At 47.3% G+C, this 21,764-nt stretch overlaps 1 protein-coding gene across 9 annotated transcripts in view; it reads right to left on the bottom strand.

Moving 5' to 3' along the window:
* Positions 1 to 3,882: 3,882 nt before the first annotated feature.
* Heatr5a (HEAT repeat containing 5A) overlaps positions 3,883 to 21,764 on the bottom strand; it is a 115,484-nt gene continuing 97,602 nt past the window's right edge. For all 9 annotated transcript variants that reach the window (XM_076550681.1, XM_076550680.1, XM_076550685.1 and 6 more), the window contains 8 exons: positions 20,971 to 21,216; positions 19,870 to 19,997; positions 17,698 to 17,845; positions 16,836 to 17,108; positions 11,959 to 12,183; positions 7,771 to 7,925; positions 6,003 to 6,216; positions 3,883 to 4,925 (listed from right to left, as the gene is read on the bottom strand). In XM_076550681.1, the coding sequence (XP_076406796.1) occupies positions 4,621 to 4,925; positions 6,003 to 6,216; positions 7,771 to 7,925; positions 11,959 to 12,183; positions 16,836 to 17,108; positions 17,698 to 17,845; positions 19,870 to 19,997; positions 20,971 to 21,216 (1,694 nt within the window). In that variant the 3' untranslated portion in view covers positions 3,883 to 4,620. The remainder of the gene's footprint in view (positions 4,926 to 6,002; positions 6,217 to 7,770; positions 7,926 to 11,958; positions 12,184 to 16,835; positions 17,109 to 17,697; positions 17,846 to 19,869; positions 19,998 to 20,970; positions 21,217 to 21,764) is intronic.

Here is a 21,764-nt window from a genome sequence, read left to right as displayed (position 1 = left end):
CACACACACACACACACACTAAGTAAATATAAAACAAACAAACAACGCGACCAAACTCTTGTAAATGTGTGCAGTACCCAAGGAGGACATAAGAGGGCGCTACATCTATGGAACTGAAGTCACAGACCTTTGTGAGCCACCATCTGGGCGCCGGCAATTGGTCTTCTCGAAGAGCTGCCAATGCTCTTAACCACTGAGACATCTCTCCAGCCCGATTCAACATTTTAACTTTATAGCTTTTTAGAATCTCGGGTTAGTCCATACATTGTTTAGCTTTGTATCCGCTTAGTTGACGAACAGAATTTCTTCTGTCATAATGCAAATCTGATAGCACAATTAAAAACCAAGTCTTCCCACTGTTGCAAAGGCCTTGGGCTTTGAGTCCATTCCATCAAGTACTGTTCTCCAAGCCTGAATCCTGAGTTTCTCCACTGCAGGTCATTGGGAGGCTCAGTTTCCTTTCTGGCCTCGCAGAGCACTATGCCTAGCCTCTTCTACACACTTCCCTCTTGTTGTTTTTGAGACAAGGTCTCATGTACCTCCCAATCATCTGTCTCCAGGTTGCTGTGTAGCTGAGGATGCCCTTGAAGTCCTCCTGCCTTCCTTTCTAGTGCTAGGATTCCAGGAGTGTACCACCACATCAAGTTTATGTGGAGCTGGGGACCGAACCCTGGGCTTCAGGAATGCTAGGCAGACGCTCTGCCAGCTGAGCTACATCCTCAGCCCCTTCCCTTTTTGTTGGTGTTTCTGTGTAGCCCTGGTTGGCCTGAACTCACAGTGATCTGCTGTGGAATGGTCTGTATGTCAAATTGCTCTGATTGGTCAATAAATAAAACACTGATTGGCCAGTGGCCAGGCAGGAAGTAGGTGGGACAAGGAGAGAGGAGAACTGTGGGAAGCGGAAGGCTGAGGCAGAGACACTGCCAGCCGCCGCCATGACCAGCAGCATGTGAAGACGCCGGTAAGCCACCAGCCATGTGGCAAGGTATAGATTTATGGAAATGGATTAATTTAAGATATAAGAACAGTTAGCAGGAAGCCTGCCACGGCCATACAGTTTATAAGCAATATAAGTCTCTATGTTTACTTGGTTGGGTCTGAGCGGCTGTGGGACTGGTGGGTGACAGAGATTTGTCCTGACTGTGGGCAAGGCAGGAAAACTCTAGCTACAGTGATCCACCTGTCTGCCTCCTGAGTGCTGGAACTAAAGGCGTGCACCACCATACCCAGCCCCTTTTCCTTTTTAAAGTGCCTTAATGTTCTTTTCAGAAGTTGGTGACTGTTTACTTTGCAGAATTAAAATTCTGCTTCCATGCTGTATTAGTAGAGATCTGTATACCCAACATTAACTCTTTCCATGACAAACTTTTTTTTTTTTTTTAAAGATTTATTCATTTATTATGTATACAGTGTTCTGCCTACACACCAGAAGAGGGCACCAGATCAAATCACAGATGGCTGTGAGCCTCCATGTGGTTGCTGGGAATTGAACTCAGGATCTCAGGAAGAACAGCCAGTGCTCTTAACCTCTGAGCCATCTCTCCAGCCCCCCATGACAAACTTTTAAGCAGTGGGTTACATAAAACAAACTACTTTATTAGTAGAAGCGGTTTGGTTACCAGGGGGGGAAATTTGCCTGAAAATAGTCTGCTCAAAGCCCTTTCAACAAGGAATGAGCAAGTCCCTAACCTTCCCAATGCTGTGACCCTTTAACACAGCTCATGTTGTGATGACCCCAACCATAAAGTTATTTTTGTTACAACTTCCTAACTGTAAGTTTGCTACTGTTATGAATTGTAATGTAAAAATCTGTGTTTTCTGATGGTCTTAGGTGACCCCTGTGAAAGGGTCATTAAGGGAAGTCTTAGCTTGATGGAATCAGGCTGCAAGTCTCTATCCAGGATGGGAAAGACAGGTTCCAATCCTCAGTCATTAGCAGTTTTTCAGTAATCTTCTCAGGTAAAATCTAAAAATTTACCACTGTCAAATAAGATGATGGATTTAAAAACATTAGGCCGGGGTTGGAGAGCTGGCTCAGCGGTTAAGATCACTGGCTGCTCTTCCAGAGGATCTGGATTCAATTTCCAGCACCCACATAGTGGCTCACAACCATCTATAGTGGGATCTGGTGCCCTCTTCTGGCATAAAGAGGTACATGCAGATAGAGCACTCATACACATAAATAAATAAACCTTTAAAAATAAATTATGCCACCAAAATGAGAAATCTTAATCTTAACAACCAAATGCAACAATTAAAAATGGATAAAACAATAAAAGTCCCTATTCCCCCCCCCCTAGGCTTATATATTACACGCTTAAGTCCCCAGTCAATGAGCTGTTTGGAAGGATTAAGTGTGGCCCTATTGGAGAACGTATGTCACTGGGGGGGTGGACCTTGAGGTTTCAAAAGTCCACACCATATCCTGTGTCTCTCTGCCTGTTGCCTGGGGATCAGGAGGTAGCTCTCAGTTACTGTTCCAGATCCATGCTTATCTGCTTCCTGTCAGGTTAAAGGACTTTCTAAACTATACACAGGCCCCGGATGAAATGTTTTCTTTTATAAGAGTTGCCTTGCTCATGGTGTCTCTTTACAGCAAGCGACCAGTCACTAAAACAGCCTCTAACAGTCAAAGGAATAGATTATATCCAGAGAACACGGGGCTGCATTTTCCTTGGTAAAGGGGTATGCTCCTGAGTCCAAGTCTGGCTCACACCAGAGTAACTCAGCTGCTGTTCGTGGTTATCCATCACTCAGGATGATGCCTGTAGTCAATGGCACAGGGGCAAGATTATTGGAAGCCATCTAAAGGGAGGTAAGCTAGAACACTGGACTGACAGGTGTATTAGGCACTACACTGTAGTAGTGACCGGCAGCTACACAGACGAGTGAGGCGGAAGTTCAATTTGGTGGTACGTGTTGTTATCAAGACTTGGCCCAGGCCTGAAAGGAGATGGAGTCCACAGCCACAGAAAGGACCAGGGAGAGGGAAGGGCATTTCAGACGAGAACAACAGAAAACAGATATTCAAGCCTACAGGAGGACACTCGAAATCACTGTGGGGGATGCGCCAGAGAACCAAAGCCAAGTTAAGGGGACTGTTTCAAATCTGTGAGAAAAACTGCTCACCTTTCCTGGATGAAATAATTCAAGATACAAGAACATTAAAGAAAATTAGCTTTATTTGTGTAATATAGAAAAGTTGATTGTAGTGTTAGAGGTTGTCAAATGTTTTCCACTCTGAAAGCTTTACAAGAGTATTTACATACAAACATACTAAAATAGAGTCCAGCGTGGTTCCTGCTCCCATCCGTTCTCGATTCTGAGCACGCCTCTGTCCCTGCAGGTCGTGAATGACAACAGGACGCTGCATGGCTCTGACAGTGCTCAGTCACACAGGACAATACTGCAGCGGCGGGAAAGTCAGTGATCGTGAACACAGCCCAAAATAGTTTTCAACCAACGTGACTTTATCATTAGATTTTTATATTAAAATACATTCTGTGTTAAAAAAACATACTTGTATTCACAGAAGTTCTAAATCTGTTGTACTAAATTTGACATTCATATAATCTATCGATATAGACACAAATCTCCATTAAGCTCTCAATATGAATCATTTCCACAAATAACAACAACAAAATGGAACCGAGGTAACAGAAAATCCATCTGAAGAACAGTAGGATGGAGACGTTCTGTTCTCTATAAAAGCACTCAAGTGTGCCCTCAGCATAAACCCCCTTAAAAGAGCACAGCCTCAAACACACGGGGAGGCTGATGCTGGCTGTCTTAGTGTATGTTGGGGAATTCTAGATCTGGGTCTTTTTATTTTTAATTTTTTTATTTTTTTGGTTTTTCGAGACAGGGTCCCTATGTGTAGCCTTGGCTGTCCTGGAACTCACATTGCAGATCAGGCTGGCCTCAAACTCACGAGATCCGCCTGCTTCTGCTTCTCAAGTGCTGGGATTAAATGTGTGCACTGCCTCTGCCCAGCTAGATCCAGTTCTTAAAGATCGTTCCAATCATTTATTTTCTGTTGGCATTATTAATTGGCTTGTTTGTTAGTTAATTCCTTTTTGAGAGAAGTCTTATCATGTATCCTAGCTGGTCTGGAACTTGCTATGTAGACCGGGCTGGTGTAGAATTTGGTGATCATCCTGCCTCGGTCTCCTCAGGTCCCCTTCCCTGCTCTAATCACTGATGTCGCCTGAGAACTGCAATGACGTGTGATGCTATTACAGAATACGGCAGGATTTTACGTTAGCAACTGGGATGCGGTGTGAGTTCAGAGACTTTACAGCACACTGATGTCTGTCAGAGTTGAACACACAGACCCTCAGAGGAAATCCCGTCATTCTCAAAGCAGTGGATTACTTAGTAAATTGGGATCTTTGGCAGTTTCTTGAAATGCCTGGCAAGAATTCTGACAGTTCCATGGTCTTAGTAAAAGAAAACAAACAAAAGCGAAATTAGCAAGAATGTGAAGTTTTCAATCACTCCTAAAATCAGAACAATCAACTGGATCTCCACTGCACTTGGGTCTCAAGTTTCACTTCTGTCCCCAAGGCAAGGAGACAACCAAGGATTACATCTGGTGCCCAGTGTCCCAGAGGAGCAGCATCACAGGAAATTCGTCTTTAATTGGATGCTTGAGTTCCTGCCCAGGTTCTTGGCATGTTTAGAAGGCGCCTCCACTCTGACACTTTCCTGATTGCCCTTTACGGCAGCCTCCAGCCGGGCTTTCAAGGCTGGGGAAGAAGCCATGACATTCCTGAACACTGAGGAATACCGAGGCCCGATCTGCATGAGGTTTTGCAAAGCAAAGTCATGTAGACTTCTCATAACCGAAGTTGCTGATCCCAGAGCGTTCTCATCCAAAAGGAAGGAGATGAGGACTGGCAGAAGGCAGGCCACCAGCTGAGAGCCTGGGGGCGAGAAAGGGCGGGTTCAGGGGGGTTAGTGAGCTTCAGGTACATTCTTCACTTGGGGGTAAAATAACCCCACCTTTCCTCATACTATATTACCTGTAGCTGGGATTATCATCATACCTGCTTAGTGCGTGTGTATGTGTGTGCACGTGTGTATTGTGTTTGGAGCACATGCAGGTGGAGGACACAGCTCAACGTGTAGGCTAGGCTGGCCAGGAAGCCCCAGCAATCACCTGTTCCTGATTCTTTGGCACTGGGATTAAAAGCATCCTTCACCAACATACCACCCAGCCTTTTCTTTCTTTTTTTTTTTCCCGGACTAGTCTGGCCCCAAATTCACCAAGGATGACTTTAAAACTTATCTGGACTTGATTGTCCCCACCTCCTGAGTGCTGGGATTCCTGGGTTGTGATGACTGAAGCCAGGTCTTCATGCTGGCAAGGTAAGAACGTTAATGATTGAACTCTCTCTCCAGCTCTCTTCTTAAAACAGTAAACTGAACAATCTCACATATGTCTCCTATATTCACATCATTTCCCTCCCCCTCTCAGCCCCTCCCAGGTCCCCAACTCTCTTTCAAATTCATGAAGTCTTTTTTAAAAATTGTTTTGTGTGTATACATACAAAAATAAATACCACCTGCTGAGTCCATTTAATGATGCTCCTATGTCTACGATTTTAGGGCTGACCACTGCTTTAGGATAACACTTGGGGCTCCTCTCTAGGGAGACTGAGTGCACTCTCTCAGCACTTGTAAGGTGCTTGTAGCTCTCTGTCTAGAACTGGACCTCATGACTTTCTCCTGCCTCTTTTTCTCTTTTCAGACAGTCTCACCCGTAGCCTGGGTTAGCCTCAGACTCACGGTGGTCCTCCTGTCTCCACTTCAAGAGTGCTGGAATTACAGCAGTGTGCCAGCATACCTTCTGTTTGTTTGTTGTCTTTGAGACAGGGCCCTGTAAACCCTGCCAGGCGCTGGAGAAACCAGCCTTGGAGGACAGGACTGTGGCCTCTCTGAAAGCAATGCGGCCTGATGGCAGACACTGGGGAGGGTTGGGACCCAGCACTGACACTCACGGTGCTGTTCGTCGGCAATGGTGACCAACGCTTCCAAGACCTTTATTCCTTCCTGAAAGATCTGCAGCTCGGCCGTGTCCTCGGGCTTTCTCTTGTCTATTTCCTGCAGTTTCCCCACAATGGAAGACGCTAAAGAATAAATGTACGGGTAGGAGATGGCCGGATTCGGATACTGAAAAATGGAATGTAGGAGCTGATAGGTCTTCATCTGGACCTAATGGGGTAAGACAAGAATAAACTGCACATTAAAGAAACACAGAGAACAAATGCCCTTGCAAACTTTTTACACTCAGTCCCTTTCTTTGGCTTCGGAAGTCCTCCTGCCGACAGGTAGCAGACGGCAACAGTGGTTCTGACAGTGTGGACAGGCACCGTGGGGAAGGCAGCCGTACACGGTCACTGTCCCTCCAGCCCGTTCTCCTCCTCTCGGTCCCTCTCTGTAATGTGTAAAACTAGCCACGACGTTAACCGCCCCCCAACAACCTAAACCGACAAAATAGAGACAAATTTGAACTTAATTTGTTGTTTTCAGAAAATGTTTTACACCGAAATTCTACACATTTGCTACCCACATGTCATGGTCTCGAGGTTCCAGGACGCCACCTGGCCCACACTAAGAAGGTGTCGTCACTTGTCACAGTCACCACCTGGAGCTGCTGCACACTCGTGCAGGCAGCCATGACAACCTGACCAAAGGATAAAGGAGCCGGCTACACACCTCATCCAGACATGGCCTCTTCAAACCGTGATAGTATTTTAAGCATTGTTTTTTTTTTTTCCCTCGAGAAAATCTGGTTCCTATATCTTTGGGAGTAAGAAATGTTTCTGAGTATGGGCTCCAAACTAATTTTATATCACATGAAAAAAGAAACATTTAATCTAATCTATCATTCCTTTTTTTTTTAAAAAGAAAATCTACAAATGATCCTAAAAATCCCTTGTGCTATAGCCATACGAATGACTGTTTTTAATTATGTGTGTGCTTCAGTGTGTGGATATGGGCCTATGAGTGAAGTGTCCACAGAGGCCAGGAGAGGGCATCAGACCTCTGCGAGTTACAAATGGCTGCAACTACCAATGTGAGTGCTGGCAACTGAACTCTGGTCCTCTGGAAGGGCAGGGAGTGCTGCTATAGCTGCTAAGGCATCTCTCCTTGTTTTGACAGTTCTCGCTCCGAAGTCCTGGCTGGCCTGAATCCCCTGTGCAGATGGGATTGGCCTTTGCGTCCCCAGGGCCGGGATCACAGGTGTGGCCGCCACTTCTGGCAAGTTACACCAATGTTTTGTTTGTTTTGTTTTCTTTTTCAAGACAGGGTCCCTCTGTGTAGCCCTGACTATCCTGGAACTCGCTCTGTAGACCAGGCTAGCTTTGAACTCAGTCTCTGCCTCCCGAGTGCTGGGATTAAAGGTGTATGCCACCACTGCCTGGCTCCTTTTTTTTTGAGACCGAGTCTCATGTATTTTAGGCTGGCCTTAAACTCTGCTATTTGCCTCTAGTAGCTAGTGCTGGGATTGCAAGCCTCACGACCATGCTCGATTTCTATAGCGCTGGGGAGCAAACCCAGGCCCTCTGTACGCTAGGCACGTACGTACGTATGTATGTACGTACGTACGTACGTACCTGCTCAACCACAACCCCGTCCCTGGATACTTTTTGTAGGAGCAAGCAAAATCACAAAGTACAGTGTATGTACGACAATCCTAAAGACAAAGGTTTGAAGTCTAAACAGATGCCTATTGCAAAGAGCTCTCTACTAAAAGACATTTACCACAGGGTCTTTGCTCTCCAGGGCAGCCTTAAATTTCTCAATGCAGCGCTTCTGAAGGCAGGGGATGGTCGTCACTTCTGGACTGGTCGACAAAATAAATACTGTGACGGCCGTGAGTAGACTGACTTCATCAAGTTCTTGATGTGTTCCATCAACTGGAGAGAAATGATTAGTAGAAGGGTCATTTTTACTGCTGCATCTCTCTGTATGAAGTTCTCTCTCTCTCTCTCTCTCTCTCTCTCTCTCTCTCTCTCTCTCTCTCTCGTTTTTTTGAGACAGGCTGGCCTTGAACTCACAGAGATCTGCCTCTGCCTCCCGAGTGCTGGCATTAAAGGCGTGCGCCACCACCGCCCAGCTGTGAAGCTCTCTTTAGTTTGGTTAGCAATGTTTTTGCTGCCCCGCAGACAAGCCGACTCTTAAGAACCTCTGAGGGCTGGGTGTGCAGTGCAGTGGTGAAGAACTTGCCGGGCACATGGAAGGCTCTAGGTTTAAGGCTCTCAGGTGTGCAGTGGGGTGGAGAGCACACATGTGAGACCGGCTGACTGTGGACATGGAAGTATATCTTCAGTTTTCTCACATTAAGTGGGGCATGAGAATCAGGTGAGCTAACCTTTAGGCATTAGGATACATGTTACTCGTGGCTTTCACAGGTATTAGTGCTTTATGATGTCATTTTTTGTTTTGTTTTGAGACAGGGACTGGCTATGTAGGCCTTTGAACTCTTGGCCTCAGCAGATCTTGCTGCTCACCCCCTGCCCAGCTCCTAGTGCACACACAGTGCTCCGCACAGTCTGCTGTCCCCGCTTTGGGTGCAATGGAGTGCTCGCACCACTGGCCTGTTATTCTTCCTCTGCATTGGGTTAATATGGCTGCCAGGTAAATATTAGCACTTTGTCTACATACTTTTCAAAGTCTGAAAAGAGTGTGGAGGTCCTACCTTGGTTTGAATGAATTTTTTTTTTTTTAATTGAGGCAAGGGTCTCATGTAGCCCAGGCTGGCTTCAACTTGCTATATAGCTCAGGATGACCCTGAATTTTTGTTTGTTTGGTTTTGGTTTTTCAAGACCAGGTTTCTTGTCTTGAAGCACTGTGTGTGCACTAGGAGCTGGGCAGGGGGTGAGCAGCAAGATCTGCTGAGGCCAAGAATTCAAAGGCCTACATAGCCAGTGTAGTCCTGGAACTCACTCTAGACCAGGCTGGCCTCGAACTCAGAGGTCTGCCTGCCTCTGCCTCCTGAGTGCTGGGATTAAAGGGGTGAATTTTTGATCTTTCTGCCTTCATTTCTCAAATGCTGGAATTACAAGTGTGTAATATACCATGCCTGGTTTATGTGTTCCTGGGACTGAACCCAGGGCTTCACGCACGCTAGCCTACTAGGGTACATCAGTCGTCTACTCCTTTCATATTTATTTTTGAGACATGGTTTTCCTCTGTAGCCTTGGCTGGCCCTCACTAAACAGACCAGACCGGCTTCAGTTTTCAGTGGTCTTCCTGTTCATTCCCCAGTGCTTGGATTAGGATTACAAGTGTGTATCAAATTTTCTATTAGAAATAAATTACCTTCATTTTCCAAAGTGACATTCTAATTAAGTATTTTTAATGAAGGAGCTATGGATTATTTTGAAAGGCAAAGGTAGCAAACTCAACTTCTATTTTTTTTTTTTTTTTTTTTTAATGCTTCTTTGGCTTCTGGCTAAGATCAAGTTATATGAATCAAAAACAACAACAACAATAACATAACAAAACAAAACAAGAAAACAGACTCTCACATGGCCTAGACTGGCCTCCAGCCTGCTCTGTGGCTGCTGATGTTCCTTCTCCTGCAGCCCCTGAGTGCAGGCTGGGCTTACAGGCCGAGCCACCATGCTAAGTGTGTGTGGTGCTGGGACAGAATCCAGGGCTTTGTGCATGTTAGACAAGTACTCTCTCAGCTGAGCTACACCCCCAGCCCACAAAATGGTTATTTATAAACAAATGACATCAGTCATATTAATTCACCAAGTACTTAAAAACATGTGCCAGCCTTCCCTCTTCGGCAATGAGAATACGACTTCACTATCAAGTGGGAATCACATACAGAATTTAGGTTCAGCCGGGAACAAGGTCCATGCCTATAAAAACATAGCAAGAAATCAAACATGCCCTGCAGTTTCTATCTCAGTGAGTTTGGGGCTAGCCTGGTCTATAAAACTAGTTCTAGGACAGCCAAGGCTACACAAAGAAACCTTGTCTTGAAAAACCGACCAAACCAAATGAAAACAAAACAAACAACAAAAGCAGGAACATTGTGCCTCAAGCTGTGATCTTAGCACCTGGGGAGGCTGGGGCAGGAGAGTCTGGGATTCAGGCCATTCTCTGCAAGAGAATTCCAGATCAGCCTGGGCTACATGAGACCCTATCACAGAAATAAAAACGCCATCGACAGTGACTCAGGACAAGCGACACCAATGGACAGAAAGTCTTGAGGTGCCACTGAGGCTGACCACCGAGAGGAGACGCAGTGACCACCAAGAGGAGATGCTGTGAACGGGCATTTACGGATGAGTGAGTTGGCACACAGGTAACCAAGTGAACCACACAGCAGTGCCAGAGTGCTTCGTACTAGCCAGACATTTACCCTGGCAGCAGCATCTCATGTGTAAGAAGCGGGAATTTGGTCATGTGCCCAGGACACAGGAAGTAAGGAAAGCGGACAGTCTGACTCCAGAGACTACGCTGGCACCCAGGGGCTCTCCTGCTTTCTCTCCAGCCAAGTTTCCTCTAGTCACTCAGAGCAACTCAAACCATAGCACACTCAGCTATTAGTTTAGTAAAAATACTTATTTAATTTCATCAAGGTAAACGTCTCCTGGGTCCTCTTCCCATTTCTCCTGAACCTCCTTCACTACCCCTTTACTTACTGGGGATGGATGGAAGTGTGCTGAGCAGCAGGCCGCCCTGAGGCCCACGCAGTAGAAAACAGCCTCTTGCCAACAGCTGTCTGAGGGGGTCATCCTGGAATCCAACCCGCTGGCTGCAGCCTGGCCAATGGCCTAGCAGTAATTTCATGAGAGGCTAAGTCCTGGGATATTTTTCTCTTTTAAGCCACTAAGGTTTTTTGTTTTTTTGTCTGAGAGAGGGCATGGCCTGGCCAGGCTGGCTCTGAACTCTCTATGTAACTAAGGATGGCCTTGAACTCCTGATTTTCCTGCTTCTACTGCCAAATGTTGGGATAACAGGCAGCATTAGGCTCGCTGGAGGCAACCTGTTACAAACGTTTACCATTTACCACAGCAGGAGCTGATTATCTCACGTTAATGTTGTAACATCTCAGTCCTCTTGACACACTCTGAGAGCACACATACCGTGCATCTATGAAGACCTCGAAGTTCGCTATGATGGACACCATCAAAACGAACAACATTTCTCCATCTTTCCTTCTCTTCCTCCCTTTTGCTGGCAGAGGTTAACACATTTAACCGTGCTGTCCGTTTAGTCCGTCTGCTCTCTAATCCCGACTCTGCACATTCTCCACCTCCTTTCAAATATGGACTTGAACTAGTGGGGCTCTGAAAACAAAACCTTCTTGCCAGGTCGATGGCATGGACTTGTAATGCCAGCACTAGGGAGCAGGGTGATGCTGAGATCAAAGCAATCCTGGGCTACACAGCAAGATTCTGTTTGTCTCAGGGAAAACAACAGTACCTCGACCCTATCTGTACTTCCTCCTGAGGTCTGTCCTTCCAGGAGGAGCCCATCTAGACTTGTGTCTTTAGCTCTTAACTGTATCAAAGCACGCCCTGCTCACCATTCTACTATGACTCTATTTTTTTCTTTTGGTTTCTCCGTAGCCCTGGCTGTCCTAGAACTCGCTCTGTAGACCAGTCTGGCCTCTGAACTCAGAGATCCCCCTGCCTCTGCCTCCTGAGTGCTGACACTAACGGCGTGCACGGCCTTTCCTTAGGCTTCTGTGACTGAATTCTTTGGCGTCTCTTCCCATCATGATGGGGTCCTCCTCTTGCTGCACAAACTCAAACTGAGTGAATCATGCCAACTGCAAACAGGACGAGGAAGACGGGATAAGGTCTATCTGAACACTCTACACATCCGCTGGGCACAAGACAGACTACCAAATAGGAGGACGGAGCAGCTCATCCTAGAACCAACAGCCGTGCCTCTCCCTTTAAAACCGCGAACAGTCTTGCTGACCTGGACCCCAACAGTCGAGCACGGTTGCTAGAGCATTCTGGAGGAGGCTGGTCCAAGCTGCGTGGCTCTTTTCCGCGCGGGCCATCGGAGAGGTTAGGATTCCTTTCAGAGCTTGCAGGGAGGCTGTGACCGTTGAGGACAACTGGCCCCCAGGGAATTTCACAGCAGTTTCTCTGAGGACTCCAATCGCAAGGTACAACACAGTAGGGAGAATTGAGATGCTTCCTGCAAGACAAAGTCAAACTGCATTTCAGCAGGTGTCTTTTCTAAAGTCCTCAAGGAGGGCTAGAGAGATGGCGTATCAGTTAAAAGCACTTGTTGCTCTTGCAGAGAACCTAGGTTTGATCTCTAGAACCCACACAGTGGCTCACAACAGACCACAACTCCAGTTTCAGAAGATGTGATGCCCTCTTCTGACCCCCGTGAGAACCAGAAATGCACGTCACACACACATACGTTCTGGCAGAACACTCATGCACATAAAATGAAATAAATGCAGCTAGAAAAGGAAGTCAGTTGTCAGGGAGTACAACAGGGTTGGAGACTTCCCGATTTTCTGTTGTTTCTCTGGGCTCAGAGCACAGCCCCGCACTGCTGCACACGTGCTGTGGGTTCATTCGGCAGCACCAACTCATCCTTTCCAAAACATCACCCCCAGGAAAACCCTAGAGCATTTCCTATAAATTACAACTACTGAGAGAGTTCAGTAGCTCAATTAAATTATGAAACAAAACCAGTCTGTCACTGGCCTGAGGGTTGCCCATCAGCCTACACTGGCTAGCACAAGCCCTCTCCGCCTTCCTAGTACTGGGACTACAAGTGTGTGCCAGCATACCCACCCAGCTCTTTTTAATGTGGTTCTTGGGACCCAACTCAAGTCCTTAAGCTTGTAAGGCAGTCAATTATCTATCATCGGAACCATCTCCCCTATGATTAAGATTTACACAGTTGGGTCAAATTCTGATAGTTGTAACTGGAAATGTCATTTTTGCTGTATCACTTAGTATTAAACTTTTGACATCAATCTATCCATCTTTTTTTTTTTTTTTTTTTTGGAGACAGGGTTTGCCTGTATAGCCCTGGCTATCCTTGAACTCACTCTGTAGACCAGGCTGGCCTCAAACTCACAAAGATCTGCATCACGATGCACAGCTAGGCTTATCCGATATTATTTGTTCTAGTTTATTTATTTTCTGTTGCTTTTAAGATACGACATCACTGTGTATCCAGGCTGGATTTGAACTCCTGACTCTAGTGTCTTGGACTCTGTGGAGTGCTGGCATTACAGGTGTGCACCTCTATGTCGAGCCTATCTTTACATTTTGAGGTATGCAATCCATTAGCTCTAAGCATATTCACAATGTGATGTAAGTTTCATGACTATTCTACTTATTTAAAATATTTTTACAAGATCTTTTGTTTTGGAGATTATGGCAGTTTGTAACTAGCTCCCATAAGCTCATAGGGAGTGGCACTATTGGGAGGTTAGAGCTTGTTGGAGGAAGCATTGTGGGGGTCAGCTCTGAGGTCTCCTATACACCCAGTGTGGCACACAAGTGCTTCCGCTGTCTACAGGTCAAGATGTACAACTCTCAGCTCCTCCTCCAGCACTGTGTCTGCCTGAACACTGCCATGATGATAACGGACTGAACCTCTGAAACTGTAAGTGAGTCATCCAATTAAATGTTTTCCTTTATTGGAGTTGCCGTGGTCATGGTGTCTCTTCACAGCAATAGAAACCTTAACTAAGATACCACAATTTCTGGCTTCTGAGTGGGCACTGGGGATCCAAATTGAGACCTTCACATTTTAGTGACAGGCATTTTATTTGACACTTAAATTTATTTATTTATTATTACTGTTATTATTAGTTTATTTATTTATTTATTTATTTATTTATTTATTTATTTATTTATTTTTGTTTTCTGAGACAGGGTTTCTCTGTGTAACAGCCCTGGCTGTCCCAGAACTCCCTCTGTAGACCAAGCTAAACTCGAACTCACAGAGATCCGCCTGCCTCTGCCTCCCAAGTGCTGGGATTAAAGGTGTGCAGCACCATGCCCAGCTGTTACATTTATTTTATATTAAAACTCTTTTCCATGGAATCTGTAGAAGGCCACTTATGACAATTTAGTACAAGTTCTCATGGAGGGCTGGAGAGGTGGCTCAGTGGTTAAGAACATGTGCTGCTCTTCCAGAGGACCTGAGCTCGGTTCTCAGCAGCCACACTGGGAAGCTCACATTGGCCTATAACTCATCTCTAGGGGAGTTGACATCTCTGGCCACAGGCACCCGCACTCATGGTGTGCATATGGAGGTCAGAGGACAACTTGCAAGAATTAGTTTTCTCCTACCATGTTGGTTCTGGGACTGGGCTCTGAGTTGTCTGTCAGGTTTGGTGGAAAGCACCTTTACCAACACCACGTGACAGATTTTAAAAGTGTTTCTGGCGCGTTCATTCATGTGGAGCCCAGACGTCACACTGGGCATCTTCCCACCCCCCACTTTATCTTCTGAGACAGCGTCTCACTGAACCCAGAGCTCCTCAGGAGCTCCAGCGATCACTGGTGCTGCGCTCTCCTCTCGGGCAGCGCTGGATTACAGATGTGCAGCGATCACTGGTGCTGCCCTCTCCTCTCTGGCAGCGCTGGATTACAGATGTGCAGCGATCACTGGTGCTGCCCTCTCCTCTCTGGCAGCGCTGGATTACAGATGTGCAGCGATCACTGGTGCTGCCCTCTCCTCTCCGGCAGCGCTGGATTACAGATGTGCACCGCAGGCTCAGAACCTGTTAGGAGGGTTCTGTGCCCCTCAACTCGGCTCCCAGGCTGGCATGGTGGGCACTACACCAGCTGAGCCATCTTCTCAGCTCCTGTGCTAGGTTTTGTACAGAACACACCTTTTAATTGGAAATAAGATACTTCTACACACGTATTATCTTTATATGCACTAGCTACATGTTGGAGAAAGCTATAGGTCTTCATTAGAAACAGTGTATATACACGGACAAACCAAACTCAGTATGAGTAGTTTCCGGGAAACATTTTCTGATATGGCGAGACTGGAATTGAACTCGGCAAGAAGAAAATGCTGAAAAAGCTGGATCCGTGCAGTATGGGCTGTAGGAGCCTGATGACCGGAATTTATCCCGAGAACCATAACAAAAGCGGGACACAGCGGTGAACATCTGTAACTCTAACATCCCTACGGCGAGATGGGAGGCAGAATCACCGGAAGCTTGCAGCTCAGCCACCCCCAGGATGCACCACGTGACAGAAACAACAGGCACTGCCTCCAAACGGCAGGGAGAACCGACCGGAAGAGCTGTCTCTGACCAACACACGCGTGGTGGCAGAGTGGCCGCCCTGCCCGACTGAGGTCACTTCAGCTCACAGAGAGCGTGAGTGACTGCCAACAACAGGAGGAACAGGAAGCCTTCTGGGAGGCAGTGGATTCAGCAGAGCCCACACAGAGCCCTAACAGCTATTGAAAGAACTGAATGGATTTGGTCTGCAACAGAACAGGGCATCAGGACAAATTTGTCATCACGGAGCCAGAACTATCTCCCAGATACTGCACAGAGAAAAAATGGCCAAGCACTACTACTTGACCTAAAACACTGTCAGCTAGAGACAACATTTTAAAGAGATGGTCAGGGCACACCCTCAAATGCTCCAGACCTGGGTTCAATACCTAGAAACGGAACAACAAAGTCACTCTCAGAAAGTGCGTTCATCTATCATATTTCACTTTCACCTTTTTCGTGGAACAAATTACACTAGACTGTAAAACTAATCTTCTAGAATTATAAAAAGTACTCAAATGTTTGGGTCTGTAGTCATTCAATGGAAAAATAACCAGCAACTAGGCTATTTCTCCCCTCTAGGGCAGTGGTTCTCAACCTGTGGGTCATGGCCTCACTGGGGGGCACATATCAGATATTTACATTATGATTCATTGAGGGGGGGTCGCCACACCAGGAGGACCTGTATTAAGGGGCGCAGCTTTAGGAAGGTTAAGGACACTGCTCTCGGGTCAATTGCACCGCACAGCACACCTTCTTCAGGAGAGCACACCGCACACACACACACACACCTTCTTCAGGAGAGCACACCGCACAGCACACCTTCTTCAGGAGAGCACACCGCACACACACACACCTTCTTCAGGAGAGCACACCGCACACACACACACACACACCTTCTTCAGGAGAGCACACCGCACACACACACACCTTCTTCAGGAGAGCACACCACACACACACACACACCTTCTTCAGGAGAGCACACCACACACAGCACACCTTCTTCAGGAGAGCACACCACACAGCACACCTTCTTCAGGAGAGCACACCACACACAGCACACCTTCTTCAGGAGAGCACACCGCACACACACACACCTTCTTCAGGAGAGCACACCGCACGCACGGCATACCTTCAGGAGAGCACACCGCACACACACACACCTTCTTCAGGAGAGCACACCGCACGCACGGCATACCTTCAGGAGAGCACACCACACGCATGGCATACCTTCAGGAGGCACACCACACACACACCTTCTTCAGGAGAGCACACTGCACACACGGCATACCTTCAGGAGAGCACACTGCACACACGGCATACCTTCAGGAGAGCACACTGCACACACGGCATACCTTCAGGAGAGCACACCACACGCATGGCATACCTTCAGGAGAGCACACCACACACACACCTTCTTCAGGAGAGCACACCGCACAGCACACCTTCTTCAGGAGAGCACACCGCACAGCACACCTTCTTCAGGAGAGCACACCACACGCATGGCATACCTTCAGGAGAGCACACCACACACACACCTTCTTCAGGAGAGCACACCGCACGCACGGCATACCTTCAGGAGAGCACACGGCAGGAAGCTCGGCGAGGATGACCAAGGCAGCGGTGACCAGTCTACTTCCTTCCTCCGACAGGGTCTGTGGCCTCGCAGTTTGTACTCTTGGGCTACCCGTCAACTTCGGGTTGAGTTCCGGGAGCTGTCTAACGAGGATGCAGACACACAGCTCCAGGGTTGCAAAGACCAACGACTTCCCAGGTACAAGTCCTCCCGTGTCCTTCCCTTCACCGAACTCTGGCAGGGTCTCCTTTTCAGAGGCGCCATCGTCCACTGAAAGACAGGGGACAATGCTGGAGCATGCCGCTTGTGGGGGGTCAAGTAGACGGCACTGCGACTCGTTTCTAGAAGGCCATGCATTAGTGGCTCAAGTGTCGGCTGTGAAGAGCTGACGGAAAATCAGTTCTCAAGTTAAAGGTGGCTGTCTTTACTATGATTTCCCATGCAATGGATAAACCAAACCAAAACAACCCTATAATCCATTCAGCCTTAAATCTGTGCTGGTTAAACTTATCTCCTTGCCGTTGCAGATGAGCACCCGACAGCAGTAGCTCTGACGGCGACTGTCACCTTACAGGCTGACAGTGGCTGGGCCCTAAGATCAGAAGCCAGGTCCCTGATGCATCAGAAACTGCACCCCCGCCCCAACTCTGCCCCTTTACTTCTTACGTACACATGCTCCATCTGCCCTAGTTAGAAAAGTACCAAGACGGCCCAGCCACCCTGAGCAGCGCTCCAAAACAAGGATGCACGCAGCCTGCTCGGTGTGCAGCGGACAGCGCTTGAGCACGGAGAAGTCCCGCTGATTTGGTCTCCAGAACCGGGGTAAGGAGCCGCTACACCATTAGGAGTTCACACCCACCTTCCGCGCTCCGCCTCCTCTCCTTCACGTGTTCCTGGGCCGCACAGATAATCTGCCTCACCACTTCCAGGGAAGCCAGCTGAACGGCAGGCGACTCTCTGGTCAAAATTACTCGGTGTAGGACGTTCAGCAATTCAATACCCAAGTCCTGTCAGAAAACACGGAGTGGACACTATTGGAAATTACACTCGTGTGTGTCAAAATAACAATGCTAAATGCCATGACAAATTCAGAAAAGGAGAATTTAATAAATTCTTTTTTAAAAATAAATTTTTGCTGGGCGGTGGTGGCGCACACCTTTAATCCCAGCACTCCGGAGGCAGAGCCAGGAGGATCTCTGTGAGTTCGAGGCCAGCCTGGTCTACAGCGCTAGATCCAGGAAGGGCACAAAGCTACACAGAGAAACCCTGTCTCAAAAAAAAAAAAAATTTTTTTTTTTTTGGCTAGAGCAATAATGGTAGATATCAACACTTCTTTTGTTGGTTTTGAGACAGTCTTAGTAGCCTTGCCTGGCCTTAAACTTGTCAAGGATGACCTTGAACTCCTGATCCTCCCGCCTCTGCCCCACAATGCTGGAGTTTCAGGTGTGTATCATCATGCTTGGCTTGTAACATTTTAACCAATTCCAGAACATTTCTTGGCTCATTTTGGTGGGAGATGGTACTATGACAAGAGATCATTTTCATCCAAATTCTAAAATGATATTGGAGACAGAGCCAAAAAAGCAGGAAGGCTGACAGGTGGACTCTATGACTAATACTCAAGTCTCCTGTAACGATGAAGGAAGAAGGAGAAGTAATACTAAGTAGATCTTTAAAGTACCCCGGAAAACCCCTACTCCATTTCCCTTTCCTTTCTCTAGGATTTTATTTATTTTCATTTTGTGTGTATGAATATTTCACCTGTACGGTGTTGGAGGTCAGAAGGGGCCATCAGATCCCCGGAAACTGAGTTACAGGTGGTTGTGAGCCCCCATGTGGGTTCTGGGGACTGAACCTGGGTCCTCTGCCCTTAACCACTGAGCCACCTCTCCCGCTGCCTCCCTTCTCTTCTCATTGGTCATTCTGGTTGCTTTCTTTCTTTGGGGGCTGGAGAGATGGCTTAGGGGTTAAAAGCACTTGTCACTGCAGAGGACCTGGATTCTGTTCCCAGCACTCACAACCAAACCCCTAGCTCCAGGAGTTACCTCTGAGGGCTCCCTCCCTCATGGATATGCAAATACATCCACCATACACACAAGAATGCACACAGAAAACAGCCAGGTGTAGAGGCACATGCCTTTCAGAGGCAGAGGCAGGTGCATCTCTGAGTTCGAGGCCAGCCTGGTCTACAGAGTGAGTTCCAGGTCAGCCAGGGCTACACAGAGAAACCCTATCTTGAAAAAAACCACCTCCCACCGAAAAAAGAAAAAGGAAATAATCACAACACAGTTTATAATTTAGTTAAGGTCAATTCAACTCAGATAAAACCCCAACTAATGCTTTAAGCCTAATTAGTGATAATAATAATTAAATAAGAGCTTAGAAAATCACAGAACCCATTGACCTTAAAACCGAGTCAGAGCCGGGTGGTGGTGGCGCACGCCTTTAATCCCAGCACTCGGGAGGCAGAGCCAGGCGGATCTCTGTGAGTTCGAGGCCAGCCTGGGCTACCAAGTGAGTTCCAGGAAAGGCACAAAGCTACACAGAGAAACCCTGTCTCAAAAAAAACAAAAAAAAAAAAAAACAAACAAACAAACAAAAAAAACCGAGTCAGTGACAGGACAAATCACACAGGCTGCGAAGAGCACCCCCCTGACCCCAACTTCCTCTAATTAGTCAGAGGAGGTGCTGGACTCTGCAGCCATCCTGGTACCATAGCCAGACTGAAGACCAGGAGGAGAGCTCAGACCACAGGGAGACTTGGTCACGGACAGCGGTATACATCAAGTACATTGTCTCTTGGGAGAAATGCAAAATAAGACAGAGATGAGCGCAAAGAGTGGGTTCACAGAAAAGAAAAGATCGCCACACGGAACGATGGCTACTGTGCTGGGTCCCCAAACTCCAGCGCATCCCAGGGCTGGCTGGGGTGCTTTCTTTCTTTTGTGATCTCTGCTCAGTCCTGTTCAGTGTAGGAACCTGAATACATTTCTGTTCGTGAAGCCACGGAAGCCTACTCAAAGCACAATACCTGATCACTGCCGATTTTAGATCTGGGCCAAGGAACATCGAGAAGGGCCTGCAGTGCATGCAGGCAGGCGGTGATGCTCTCCATGGTGGCGTCTGAGCGCAGGGAACACAGGAACTCCACACTGATTCCTGCGAAAGGCCAAGGAGAGGCTTCTGAGATCCTTAGTTAAATAAGTCAATGTGATAAGATAATCACAGAGGACAGTGCAAGTAAATAATAATACAGCTGTGTGTGTGTGTGTGTGTGCGCGTGCTTGTGCGTCTACGGTGTCCAGAAGAGGACGTTTGATCTTTGGAGATGGAGTTACAGGTGATTGTGAGTATCCTGAAGTCGGTTCTGGGAACTGAACTCAGGTCCTCTGGGAGAGCAGCAACAATTCATAACTGCGGAGTCTCCTGATTTTCCTTTTAAAAAGTCACTGAACATACACTTTTTGAAACCTGCAACTTTTGGGAACAACTTAATGAAAACACACCAGCATATTCCTATTTTTTAAATGCATATAGCAGGAAATTCAGAACATCTATCTGTAGAAGCCTCTCTTCTGGAGAGACAGCTCAGTGGTTAAGTGCACATACAGCTCTTTCAGGGGACCCGAGTTCAGTTCCCAGCATCCACACCGGCAGCTCCAGGGAACCAAAGCCTCCTCTGGCCTCAGCGGGCACCTACACTCACATGCACGTACAGACACAGAAGGCACACATGCCTACATATAAAACCAACAGAACTATGGAAAGCTGGCTGTGGCGGCACACTTCTGGAATCTCAGACTTGGGAGTGAGGAGAAGTTCCAGGCCAGCCTGGGCTACATTCTGAGATCCTGTCTCAAAACAATCCCCCTCGCCCACCAATCAAACAAAACTTCTGTAGAAAGGGACTAAACTTCTCTTGTAAATTCTATAATTGATCAACTTGACAGTGAAGCCAACTTGTGACAGGATTCTAGACTTAGTATAATACAATTTGTAATATTTTAGTTTCACTAATGATGTCACCAACAAGCAGCAAAGAATGAGGTGACAGTCCCCAGGGGGAGGCAGGCAGTAAGGCACAACTCAAGGATAAGCCCGCTGGCACTGTTAAGCTCTTTGAAAAGCTGACCTAAAATCAGATGGAACCGGTCAGTGTAGACATCCTCCGGGGACTTCACTGCAGCCCCAGAAGATGATGAGCCCTGGCACATGGAAGTCGGAGTTACAGGCCTTGAGAGATTGGCAGCGTCTTCTTCCGGGTCAGCGAAGCCTGTGCTGGTGAGCCACAGTGCAGCAGCGTGGAGGATGAGCGCCCAGGAGCTGTGGTAATGCAGCTTGGCGTGGTCGCTAGTCTCCGCTGTGTAGAAAGCACCGCCTGCCAGAGGAGGAAGCAGTCAGTAGGAACTGCAGACACCGCCTTCCAGTGTTCAGAAAGTGCATCTGGAACCCTTCCAGGAAGCCCCTGAGCACCCCCCCCCTCCCCCAGGCAAGTGCTTTCCGATGTTATCAGCACAGATGAGCTCTGTCTGTTCTTGGGCTTGACATGCATGAACCCTCTCTACAGTTTGTCCGTGACTCATCTTACTGTGCCCCACGTTTCTGGACATTTCTTCATGTTGCTAAATTGCTTAGTTCTGTTACTAATGTTTGACTTTTCCTGGCATTATAGCTGTTGGGTCCCAGGGCTGATTAAAGGTAACTTCTTAAGATTGCTGTGGGATGTCTTTCTATATGCTGTGAATATGTGTTGCTCTGATTGGTTGATAAGTAAAGCTGCACTGGCCTATGGCAAGGCAGCTTAGAGGCAGGTGGAAATCCAAGAGAGAGACAGGAATAAGAAAGGAAAGAGGAGAGAGAGACACTGAGAGCTGCCCTCAGCCACCAGGAGAAGCGAGATATAAGAATAGGTAATGCCATGAAGCC

This window comes from Peromyscus maniculatus, chromosome 14, assembly GCF_049852395.1.
Source record: "Peromyscus maniculatus bairdii isolate BWxNUB_F1_BW_parent chromosome 14, HU_Pman_BW_mat_3.1, whole genome shotgun sequence".
Classification (NCBI taxonomy): Eukaryota; Metazoa; Chordata; class Mammalia; order Rodentia; family Cricetidae; genus Peromyscus; species Peromyscus maniculatus.
The sequence above is the reverse complement of the archived record's forward strand: the minus strand, read 5'-3'. Positions and strand labels throughout refer to the sequence as shown.